At 58.0% G+C, this 10,757-nt stretch overlaps 2 protein-coding genes across 4 annotated transcripts; one reads left to right on the top strand and one right to left on the bottom strand.

Annotated features, from left to right (window-relative positions):
* Window positions 1-2,090: 2,090 nt before the first annotated feature.
* SIGMAR1 (sigma non-opioid intracellular receptor 1) lies at window positions 2,091-4,997 on the bottom strand. 2 transcript variants are annotated; one of them, XM_042862419.1, is made up of 4 exons: window positions 4,850-4,997; window positions 4,226-4,426; window positions 4,009-4,101; window positions 2,091-2,255 (listed from the first exon to the last, which is right to left on the bottom strand). In XM_042862419.1, exons 1-4 carry the CDS (start codon window positions 4,995-4,997, stop codon window positions 2,203-2,205), a joined length of 495 nt encoding a protein of 164 aa, XP_042718353.1. In that variant the 3' UTR covers window positions 2,091-2,202. The 2 variants fall into 2 exon arrangements, with proteins under 2 accessions (XP_042718353.1, XP_042718352.1); XM_042862418.1 differs by lacking the exon at window positions 2,091-2,255 and adding an exon at window positions 2,755-3,736.
* Window positions 4,998-5,152: 155 nt separating this feature from the next.
* GALT (galactose-1-phosphate uridylyltransferase) lies at window positions 5,153-9,702 on the top strand. Of its 2 annotated transcripts, none has more exons than XM_042862417.1 (11): window positions 5,153-5,227; window positions 5,942-6,111; window positions 6,191-6,266; window positions 6,349-6,397; window positions 6,496-6,499; window positions 6,847-6,903; window positions 7,177-7,299; window positions 7,376-7,508; window positions 7,703-7,786; window positions 7,860-8,014; window positions 8,100-9,702. In XM_042862417.1, the coding sequence occupies exons 1-11, from the start codon at window positions 5,182-5,184 to the stop codon at window positions 8,163-8,165; spliced, it is 963 nt and encodes a 320-aa protein (XP_042718351.1). In that variant the 5' UTR covers window positions 5,153-5,181; the 3' UTR covers window positions 8,166-9,702. The 2 variants fall into 2 exon arrangements, with proteins under 2 accessions (XP_042718351.1, XP_042718350.1); XM_042862416.1 differs by having other exon boundaries at window positions 6,496-6,625.
* Window positions 9,703-10,757: the final 1,055 nt, after the last annotated feature.

Raw genomic sequence — 10,757 nt, 5'->3', positions numbered from 1 at the left:
TTTTTTTTTTTTTTTTTTTTTTTTTTTTTTTTTTTTTTTCTTTCCTTGCAACAAGTGGCAGGCAGGCAGCAACACCCCTCCCCGCTCCCATTTGCTAGCGCACGTCAAGGGAGGCAGCCGGGGAGGGCCGGACCTGCGCAGCCCCAGGGGAGCCCCGGGACCGGCCCGCGGAGATCACAGAGCCCGAGGCTGCTAGAGCGGCTGTGTGTGCGTGTGCGGGGATCTGTGCTCCTCTGTAGGAGTGTGCTCTGCTTGCGTATGTGTATGGGCGCAGAAGGTTTCTGCCTGCACGCATCTGCATGTTGCTTTGCCGGAAATCCGTGCATTCGTGCACAGCAAGGATAGTGAACACCGTGTGTGTGTGTGTGTGTGTGTGTGTGTGTGTGTGTGTGTGTGATGTAGGGTGTCAGCACGCCTGTAGTTGTGTGTGAACTCCTTGTGTGTGTGTGTGAGTGTGCGGGGCAGTCTGTGCAGATGGTGTGTGTGTGTGTGTGTGTGTGTGTGTGCATGCACGTGGTGTTTAAGGTGTGCATTCACCCCACAGGAGCAGAGTGCATACATTGTGCAGAGTTGTTCACATGCACACGTGCAGCATTGTTGGAGGAGCTGAACATGAGTGCTTTGTGTGTGTGCTTTGTGTGTGCACACGTTTTCACACCGCTGGGGACAATGATGTGCCTACCTGGACGTGCTGGGGCTGGGTGTGTGCGGCTTGTGTGCTTATCTGCAGCGATCCATGTCGGGAGGGGTGGGCGTGTGCTCTATGTGCACAGGTAGGTGTGTACGCACGTGTGTCCGGGGGGGTGGTGTGCACTCTGTCACTGGGCGGTACAAAGGGGGGGCTGAAGCCAGAGGCAATCGCCGAGTCCTGACCCGTAAAACGAGCCCTGCCCGTGGGCTGGGTCCAGGATCCGCAGCATCCTGCAGCCTCTACCCTTGCACTGCCGCTTTGTGCTGGGAGCAGCGGCAGCTCACCGCTGTGCTGCCCGGGGCTCGTGCGGCAGTGCAGCACTCCGACCCCGCAGGGCCCCCGGACGCTGTTTATCTTTGCACAGGAGATAAAGCAGCTGTCGGCCATCCTGTTTCGAGGCTGGACAGCTGTAGCCCGCCTCGGCCCATCCTTTCCCAGCACTTCCAGCACCAGATTATGGGCTGCAGCCCCTCTGTTTGGTGCACCCGAGGGTGCTGGCACCCCCTGTGCTGGGCTGTGCCCATCCTCTTGTGCACCAGACTGACGTGTCCCCCATCACCTTATGGGGACTGTACCTGTTTGGACCTGCAAGGGCCGTGTTCCCTCCACCCGCTATGCATTGTACACTGCTGGGATCTGGCAGTGTTGGAGAGAAAAGAGAAATCCCCCAGAAAAATGTGTATTGATGGCTGCAGTGGAAGCAGCACAGGTAGATACTGTAGGTATAGAAAGGCACAGCAGACAGCAGAGTAGATTGAGAGATACTCTGAGCAGAGAGATACTGCAGGAGGAATCGGGAAATAGATCCTGTGGGCTGATCAATACCCGCTGTGTGTGGAGGGACAGCAAGATAGAGCAGGCTGCAGCGTGAAGGTGCGTGTTGGGCAGCGAAGTGCATTTGTCCTGTGATGGCTCTGAGGAGCTGCAGCTGGACCCACATCACAGAGTCTCTTTGGCCACCTCTGAGGTGCCCTGGGATCCCCACTTGGCTTCTGTGTGCCAAAAGCTGCAGCCCTCCCATGTGTCTGGGTCACTTGGTGCTTGGGTGCAGGCAGCTGAAGCGCTCTGAACACAATCCACAGCCCAGGACAGGGGCTGTGCTTGAGTCAGTGGTAGCAGGGGAGCGCGCACCCTGCCTCGGCTTCCCCATGTGAATCAAATGGTGGTTAAGGACAACCCTCACCAAAACCCCTTGAGCTGCTCCCTTCCTCTGCTGAACACACCTAGAGGTGATAAGGGCACCCCTGGGGCAGCCCCATGGGGACTCTTGCTCACCATGGCATTATTGACACAGGTGCTACTGAAAACACTGCTGAGATTGTTCACACTAATGTTATTTAGCAGCAATATTTCCGTAATAAAAGAAATCAATGGGCAAGAGAAAAGACCTGTCCAGAGCTTTGATTTTCTCATTTTAATGGCATACTTATTTACTCCCACCAGCGTGCCCATCGGATTTTCATTACGTGGCCTTCGCTGTAAGTGGAGCAGTATTGATACGAGCTGCTGAGTTAGCGCCTTCCTGTGTGGGCCAGAGCAGGATCACTCATGTTCCTCGACAGGCCTGTGGAGCACACACATAAACACAGGCATGTGCACATGTGTGCATGTACATACACCTGTGAACCTGAATGGGGCACGTGTACAGAGGTGCACAAACGCACGCACACAGCTTCTCTGCCTACATACATCCATGCACATGCGCTATGTGCTGTGCACCAGGATCCCCCCCGGCACCAGCCTTTCCTGACCATATAGATGCATGCTTGCTCTGCATATGCATACATGTGCACACACCTGCCCTCTATCCACCTGCACATTTTTAATCACACACACACCTATGCACAGCTAATGCACATCCACACAGGGCACTGCTTGCAGCCCTGCACATGTGTGCATAGCCCATGCACCCCAGGATCACCTTCCATGCTCTTCTCACACCCTTCTCTCCCCACACTCCTACCTATCCCTCTGCACTGTTGTGCCCCCACGGCTGTCCCCAAGGAGCCCCCAGACCCATATCTCATGCTGGGGGCTCTGCACACACCAGACACCCAAGCAGGTGGGATGATGATGTTTATTACTGCCATCTCTTCCGGGGTGACAAAAGACAATGTAGCCCATGCACAGGGCTGCCAGTTGGAGGGATAAGGAGAGATGTACTGTAGGCTTTTGGCCTGGGGACACAGAGTATTTTGGGAACAGAACAGAGCTGGAAGCCCTTTGCTGAGCCCACACGGGCATCAGGCCGTGAGCAGAGTGCACACCCCCACTTGGCTGGGGACCTTGCTGGCTCTCAGCCAGGGGAAGTGTTTTGAGGGGCAAAGTCCCATCCTGAGCTGATTCAGAGTTTTGGGCACCCGCAGACACTCAATATATGCACAGCCTGGAGGCCATGCTTGGTTAAGGCGACAGATTGTGGCTGTCCCCCCTGGGGGGAAAACAAGGGGGAGGCACAAGGAAGGGATCTCTTCCACTCAAGGGGCAGGTGACACAGCAGGGATAGGTGCCAGAACAGACCTTCAGCACAGAGGCTGATCATCCCCATACTGCCTGGGCATCCTCCCCCGGTGCCTGGGGACACTGTGTGCTGCCAGCACCTGGAAGCAACGGTGGGAGCTGCCAGCTGGACACTGTGCTCTGTGCTGACCACAGCCGCAGCTGCCTGCCAACCCAGATGGCACGTGGGGAACCTCCCAGGGACTGCTTGGTGCTGGATGCACCAGCATCCTCATCCCCAGGTTGTGGGATCTGCAGCCCAGAGAGGGAGGAGGAGAAAGGGGGAGGAAGGCTGTTGGGGCACACTGTCCAGCCAGGCTCAGCAGCCCAAAGTGCTGAAGAAGGCATTGGCTTCCAGGAGGAGGCCCTTGGTGTAGGCGCGCAGGGTATAGAAGAGGGTGATGAAGTCCTGAGTGCTGAAGAGGGTGTCTGCCAGTGCGAAGGCAAGTGTGGATGGGACAAAGCCTCGGCCGTACTCCACCATCCAGGTGCCTGCACTCCACTGCACTGACGTGGCCTCTCCTGCCTGGTGCACGATGGTGTCCCCTGCCAACACAAATGGCATCACTCCCAGTAGCTGTCCCACATCATGCCCAAAGCGGAGATGTGTGGGGCTGGGAGATGCAGTGCTCAGCCCCTTCCCAGCCCTTCCCTGTGTCCTGCAGCCACCCCTCTATTGTTGACACTTTAGTGGTGAGGAGACATGGAGCGCCTTGTCCCTCTCTCTAGGCTCTTGCCAGCTGGAAGGAAGAGGCTGCAGGACAGTACAGAGTGGCCATACTGCAGGACGGGGATTGCAGCCCTCATGTCATGCTTACCGGGATAATAGATCTCGCTTCTGGTGGTTCCCTCTTTCCACTGCCGGAAAGTGCCTGAGATGATGGTGTCATAGATTTCTGCCCAGTAGCGACCTGCAAAGGGCAAAGCACCACTCATCATGTCCCTGCAGAGATAAGAGGGCTGCCAGCCGTTGGGATGGACAGTCCCAGAAGGAGAGGGGCTAAAAGAGCACAGAGACACCCCTGCCCCATGTACCTGAGTGTCCCCCAGTGTCGATGGCTGTCCCGAAGAGCAGCACATACTCAGTGAGGGAGGCATGCAGCAGACACATGGAGCCCATCCAGCCGCCCGCATTCACAAACACCCACTGCAGGTCCTCGTCAGGCAGGATGTGGCCCGGGTGCTTCTTCCGCAGTTCCACAATGATCTTGGAGAAAGCCAGCTCATGATCCAGCCCTGCAATAGCGGGGTCAGCCTGAATCCCTGGCATGGACCAAGACCTAACAGCCTCTCTATCCTGCATCCTTAGCCATGGGGTCCCGGTATGGCCTTTGGCAGCTCTGCCTGGAGAACACTCCTTTCCCAGTCCCCGCCCCACTGCCTCCCCAATTGGTGGAGAAGGATGTATGGGACTGAGAGCCCCAGGACCCCCCCCCGGCACCAGCTAGAGCGAGACCCCGAGGTGACGGCGACCCTGTCCCAGTAGCGTGCAGGCTTCTGCTGTGACTCTACGGGACTCCCCATGGGAGCTGATGCCCGTCCCCATACCACTTCCCCCCAGCAACAAAGCCTTCCACCCCCATTCCCCTACCGCTGCTCCTTTCCCGATCCCTTTCCCCTTCTCGGTTCCACTTCCCGTCTCCCCCCACCCCCACATACCCGCGTGGTGTCGGGCGAGCTCGGCGATCTCGGCGGGCTGGAACTCGTACCGCTTGCAGGCTAACCAGCCCCGCAGCCCCTGCAGCAGCAAGGCCAGCGCTCCCAGCCCCAGCCCGACCCGCAGCACCCACGGCCCCCCCACCCCCATGTCGCCTCTCCTCTCCTCTCCGCGCCCCGCCGCGCCGTGCCGCTCCACCCCGCCCGCGGGGACGACCCGGGACCGCCCCGTCGAGACCACGCCGCTCCCGGCCGCTGCGCTGCGCCGGCGCGAAGGGGCGGGACGGAGCCGGGACCGCCCGGCGGGGACGGGGCTTCCGGGTGGCGGCGGAGGCATGGAGTCGGCGGCGGGGGGAGGCGAAGGTGGCTTCCGTGCCAGCGGTACGGCGGGGCCGGGGAGCACGGGGCGGGGAGGAGGGGCAGTCCCCGCCCCGCTCGTGTCAACCCGCTCGTGTCCCCCGCTTCTGTCGCCCGTTTTTGTCCCACCGCTCGGGTCCCCGCACAAGTCCCTAACCCCTCTCGAGTCCCACCGCCCGTGTTCCTCGTTAGATGTTTCCCACTCCGCTCGTGTTCTCGCACTCGTCTCTCCCCACTCGTGTCCCCGTAGTAGCCTCCCCCACAGCTTCTCCTGCCTCATGTTCCTCCACTTACCTCCCCCTCAGTCGTGCCCCACTTGTGTCACCACCCTGCTCGTGTCCCCCAGCAGTGACTCCACTTATGTTTCCCCACTCATCTCTTCACACACTTGTGCCCATGGCCCACCTGTGGTTCCCACTCATGTCCCCCCAATCATGTTGTCCAACTTGTATCCAGCACTTGTCCCCACCCCTGCTTGCGTACTCCTAGTTGAGTCCTATCACTCATGTTCCCCTTTCATGTCCCCTCCCTCACCTGAGTCTCCATACTGTCGTCCCATACTCATTTCCTACTCCGCTCACACTCACCCATTCAGTTCTCCCTACCGTGTTGCCCCAATCGTGTCCCTTGCTTGTGTCCACCCATTCACATCTCCAACCCACTCGTGTCCTCCCAGTCATGTCCCTCAGGAATGACCCCCACTCATGCCCCCTCAGTGACCCTGCTGCCATTCCACAGAGCACCAGCACTCCCGCTACAACCCACTGCGGGATGAGTGGGTGCTGGTGTCTGCGCACCGTGTGAAGCGGCCCTGGCACGGACAGCTGGAGAAGCCCCCCCCCGAGAACGTGCCCCGTTGGGACCCCAAGAACCCTCTCTGCCCTGGGGCCACCCGGGCCAACGGTGAGGTAACATGGGGCACCCTGATCCTGTTTCTCCCTCTGTGCCTCACCCCCCATCCCCAGACTCCATTTCTCACCGCTACAGGTCAACCCGAACTACGAGGGCACCTTTGTCTTCCCCAATGACTTCCCTGCGTTGCAGCCAGATGCCCCCGAGCCTGGTAATTCCTGCAGAGGTTCTGGGGGGCTGTAGGGGCGTGGACGCTGCCCAAATTCCCCCTCTACTCTCTCTCTCCTCCCCAGATGACAGTGGCCACCCCCTGTTCCAAGCGGCAGCTGCCCGTGGTGTGTGGTGAGTGCTCCAGTTCTAGCAACAGGCAGCGCTGCTGCTTTCCTTTGCAATCCTGTTCTGATTTTGGGGCTCTCACCCATGTGGGGCTTTTTCCTCAGCAAGGTGATGTGCTTCCACCCGCACTCCGACCTGACACTGCCCCTGATGTCGCTGGTGGAGATCCGGGCGGTGATTGATGCGTGGGCAGAACTGGAGGCAGAGCTGGGGGCCTCCTACCCCTGGGTGCAGGTCTGTTGGGGACAGGAGACGTGTCCCCATCCCTGGGGGGCACACAGGGGAGGTGCTGCTGGAGCCCCATGGCTGGGTCCCTCAACCTCACCTGGTGCCTCTATGTATCAGGCTTTTGTTCTCCTGTGCTGGTTTCCCCCTATGCTGGGGACAGCATTTTCTCCCCGCAGTGGGGATGGGGGTGCTGTCACCTGTCACCCCCTACACTGCTTCCTCCACAGATCTTCGAGAACAAAGGGGCAATGATGGGCTGCTCCAACCCACACCCGCACTGCCAGGTGAGGCTGTGACCCCAGGGGCGGCTCTAGGACAAAGCCCCCTGGAAGATGGGAGCGCAGTGGGGTCAGTCCCCTTCTTGTCCCCTCTCTGCTGGGGACTGTCCCTTGTGGTTGCTGCATGCTGGACTGCCCACCTGGTGGCAGCACGGAACCGTGGTTGGTTGGTTGTAGGGTTGGATTTAGGTGCTGTGGCGTGATCTTGGAGTGCCTGGGGGATGTGATGGGGCCAGCTCGTTGGGGACAGCTGATAACACAGCACTGTGTCCTTGCTAGGTGTGGGCCAGCAGCTTCCTCCCCAACGAGGCGCGCCTGGAGGAGCGGACACAGCGGCAGCACCACAGCCAGCATGGTGTGCCCATGCTGCTGGAGTACGCCGAGCAGGAGGCTCAACGTAAGGTGAGGATGTGGCTGTCCCCCTGTCCCTAAGTGGGGGATGTCCCTGTCCCCATTCCCTGAGTGCTGTGTCCCACAGGAGCGGCTGGTGGTGGAGAATGAGGACTGGCTGGTGGTTGTACCCTACTGGGCCACCTGGCCTTTCCAGACCCTGCTCCTGCCCCGCCGCCATGTCCTCCGCCTGCGGGACCTGTGTGACAGCGAGAGGAACAGTGAGTGATGCCCTGGGCTATTTTTTGGGAGGGAGCTCTATGGGGTTTTGTGACAATGAAGGACACGATGCTCCATGCTCTTGGGGTGCTGACTTTGGGAGTGGCTGGCACATCCCTCGGGCTTGTCACCAGTGCCTAGTGTCACTGGGGGTCCTGACCAGCTCTGGGTGCACTCACTGCCCCCAACCCCGCAGGCCTGGCCTCCATCATGCAGCGGCTGCTGATCAAGTACGACAACCTCTTCCAAGTCTCCTTCCCCTACTCCATGGGCTGGCATGGTGAGTGTTCCATCTCCTTTGCCCCTCTGTCCTCATCTCTCCCGTTGCACACCTGACCCTGTACCCTGCTCAGGAGCCCCTACAGGCCCCCACCTGCAGGAGGACTGTGGGCACTGGCAGCTCCATGCCCATTACTATCCACCACTGCTCCGCTCTGCCACTGTCCGCAAGTTCATGGTGGGCTATGAGATGCTAGCACAGGCACAGCGGGACCTCACCCCTGAGCAGGTAAGGAGCTGGCCTGGCACAGGGAGCTCAGGGAGTGGTCTGGCTGCTTGCTGAGCTGCCCCAGCCTTGTGTCTGGTCCCTGCAGGCTGCAGAGCGGCTGAGAGCCCTCCCCGAGGTGCACTATAAGCTGAAGCCTCAGGAGACGGTGTGATGCTGCCCAGGCCTGAGACGAAGAGCTCGGCTGAGGTCTGTCAGCTTCTTCCAAGCTTCCTCATGGACTGTGGCTTCCCCAGCCCTCATCCTGTCACGTCCCTGCAGTCTCTATGCCAAAGGGCTTGTCTTCCTCCCAGTCTGGTCTTACTGGTGGAACTGGAAGTGCTGCCCAATAAACCCGCAAGCAAAGTGCCTCTGGCTGTGCCCTGCTGGCTTCTGGCCTGTTAGGAGGACCCACAGCTGCTGGGAGGTAACCTGGGGGCTGCAGGGGATGAGCTGCTCGCTGCTGTCTTTGCATTGCCTTCTCGTCCTCCCTGGGGGGAGCTCTGGGCCTGCTGAGCTGCCTTGCAGGCTGAGGAGTGGAAGGCAGGAGGCTGCCCCAGATGCATTCATCTCCTAGGCAGGGGTAGAAGCTGGCAAACTCACTGCTCCTCTTCCTTCTCACTGTCTGGGGAAACAGCCCTCATCCTGCTTGCCTGGGTGCTCGGGATGCAGCGTGAGGTGCAGCGTGGGGCTGGATGTGGTGTGTGGGCCGGGGAATGCGGCAGGCAGCTCCATGCTCTGCCCCCCCCTGCAGCCTCATCTCCTCCGTGATGCCTTACAGCTGATCTGGGGGTTTGTCCTATGGGGATGCCCAGTGTATGGAGCACCATCTGCCGCCACATCCGCATGCAATTCTATTTTAATTGTCACCGAAGAGCCATTCTCATAACTCCCTAATGAGGCCCGTAGAGTTTTGAAGTCTGAGAGTGGTCCCCTGGGGGCCAGAAATCTCTTGCAAGCAGGGAGATTCTCCTCTACAGGACTGATCTGCTACCTTCAAGACAGTGCCTTGTGGGAAGTGCCACATGTCCCTGTCTATGCATTGCTTCCACATCCCTGCCAGTGGAAGGCTGGATGCTGTCTCCATCCTCCCTGTGATGTTCCCTTTATCTCTTCCAGATGTCCCCATCACATCCAGTGTCTCCATCCTCACTTCTCTGTTCCTATCCCCTCCAGTGTCCCCATCCTGCCCCTGATGACCCCATCGCAGAGCCCATAAGACATTCCTATCATTATTCCCCCATGTCCAGCAGGTCCCAGAATTTTTGGGAGGAAGTGGTGGATGGCGGCATGTTAGTGTGACTACCACCACCAATGCAACCCCCTGCTTCCCTTCTTGCTTGCAACAAGTGCACGCTCACAGCAATCATACGCCCTGCCCAGCTCTTCCCCAGGGCCGTGGAAAAGTGGCAACGAATTGGCTTAAATGTGGGAATCCAGATTGGGGTAATTAGCCGCTGAACCGGTTGTAACGAGGCTCGTCATCCCCCTGCACGCGCAGTTAGCTCTGATTTAATAGCCCACCAGCTCTCAGCCTGGCCTGCCGTGCGTCAGCCTGGGGCCGTAAATGAAACTTGCACTAAGTCAAGCGGTATTAAACTTTACAGTCACCGTCTTTAAAAACGAGACTCTTTCTCTAATAAATCAGAGCAAGTGGGATTGTAAATATCAGGGCAGGATCTGTATTGCTTAATTAAACAGAACCTAATGAACAGCCTGTTTGTTGTGCTGTGATTTAGGATGAAAGCTGGGGAGGTGCTGTGTGCTGAGGAGCACAGGTACTGCTGAAATAATGCCAAGACACTATGAGGGCTTCGTTTTGTTTAATTTCTTCTTTTTCTTTCCCTCCTCAAAAAAGTGAAAGATTTAAGGAAGGACATCAGGTGGATTTGTAGAAAGAAGGGAATGGATTTTTAGGGGCTTGGTACCTTTAAGTGGGGTGTGAAGAGATGGAAAAACACAGCCAGGAGAGATGCAGCCGTGCTTGCATCACAGGGAGGGTATGATTTTGGCAGATGAGATGGAACTGGGTGCAGGATCATTGCTGTGATCCTGAGCGTGATCCAGCTCTGCACCAGACCCCGGCCTCGCAGTCTGCAGGCTCGGTGTGACGGTTGTCACAGTGCTTGGGGCCCCTTTGGTGCCAGCTCTGAAGCCCAAACTCTGCCGCGCCCAGAGCAACTCCCTCCCTCCCAGCACAGGTGAGACAATAAATACTGCGTGAAAGAAGTTAATCTGTGACCAGAGTGTTTTAATCAGGAAAAAAGAAAAAAAAAAAAAAAAAAGAAAGTATGAGTGCAGGCCTGCTGGCTCCTGCCAAACTGCACTTTTACTGTCCCTGCCGGTACAGGGTTTATGGCTGTCATTTCACTCCAGTTTTACTGTTGTTTTTGCCTTTATTGTTGAGTTTCCCCTTGCCTCCAGTTGCCTGTGATTGAATTGATGGAGGGGTGGGGGGGGGATAGAGAAGAAGGAAGGGAGAGATGAAGGCCCTGTAGCTCCTGGGGAAAGGGAACGGCCCAAGCCCCTCTGTTTCTATCTGAAAGACACCATCAGGCACTTAGCATGAAAAATAATTACAAAAAATTAAGCAGATGCTGAACACCCTTGTGCCCTGCAGCAATCAGCTCCCTGCTAAGGACAGCCATGGTATGCCAGGAGAATGAAAACCAAAACCCCAAATCCACCCAGAACCACTCTTGGCACAGCACCCAGCTTACGCTGGGCAGCCCAGAGCATTGCTGGGTGTCTGGGCTCTGCCTGGGCT

Source organism: Lagopus leucura, unplaced genomic scaffold (assembly GCF_019238085.1).
Source record: "Lagopus leucura isolate 7727_CA_CO unplaced genomic scaffold, USGS_WTPT01 Super-Scaffold_650, whole genome shotgun sequence".
In the NCBI taxonomy this organism is placed as follows: Eukaryota; Metazoa; Chordata; class Aves; order Galliformes; family Phasianidae; genus Lagopus; species Lagopus leucura.
This window is presented reverse-complemented; position numbering and strand designations above follow the sequence as displayed.

What these genes read in the sequence shown, in the direction of transcription:
- GALT (XM_042862416.1), top strand. Translation starts at nt 5,182, where the DNA reads ATGGAGTCGGCGGCGGGGGGAGGCGAAGGTGGCTTCCGTGCCAGCG. An exon ending in ACCCACACCCGCACTGCCAG is followed by an intron (nt 6,904 to 7,176) that starts GTGAGGCTGTGA and finishes TGTCCTTGCTAG; the next exon opens with GTGTGGGCCAGCAGCTTCCT. An exon ending in GGGACCTCACCCCTGAGCAG is followed by an intron (nt 8,015 to 8,099) that starts GTAAGGAGCTGG and finishes TGGTCCCTGCAG; the next exon opens with GCTGCAGAGCGGCTGAGAGC.
- SIGMAR1 (XM_042862418.1), bottom strand. Translation starts at nt 4,997, where the DNA reads ATGGGGGTGGGGGGGCCGTGGGTGCTGCGGGTCGGGCTGGGGCTGGGA. An exon ending in GCTCGCCCGACACCACGCGG is followed by an intron (nt 4,427 to 4,849) that starts GTATGTGGGGGT and finishes CCGCTATTGCAG; the next exon opens with GGCTGGATCATGAGCTGGCT. An exon ending in AAGCGAGATCTATTATCCCG is followed by an intron (nt 3,737 to 4,008) that starts GTAAGCATGACA and finishes TTGTGTTGGCAG; the next exon opens with GGGACACCATCGTGCACCAG.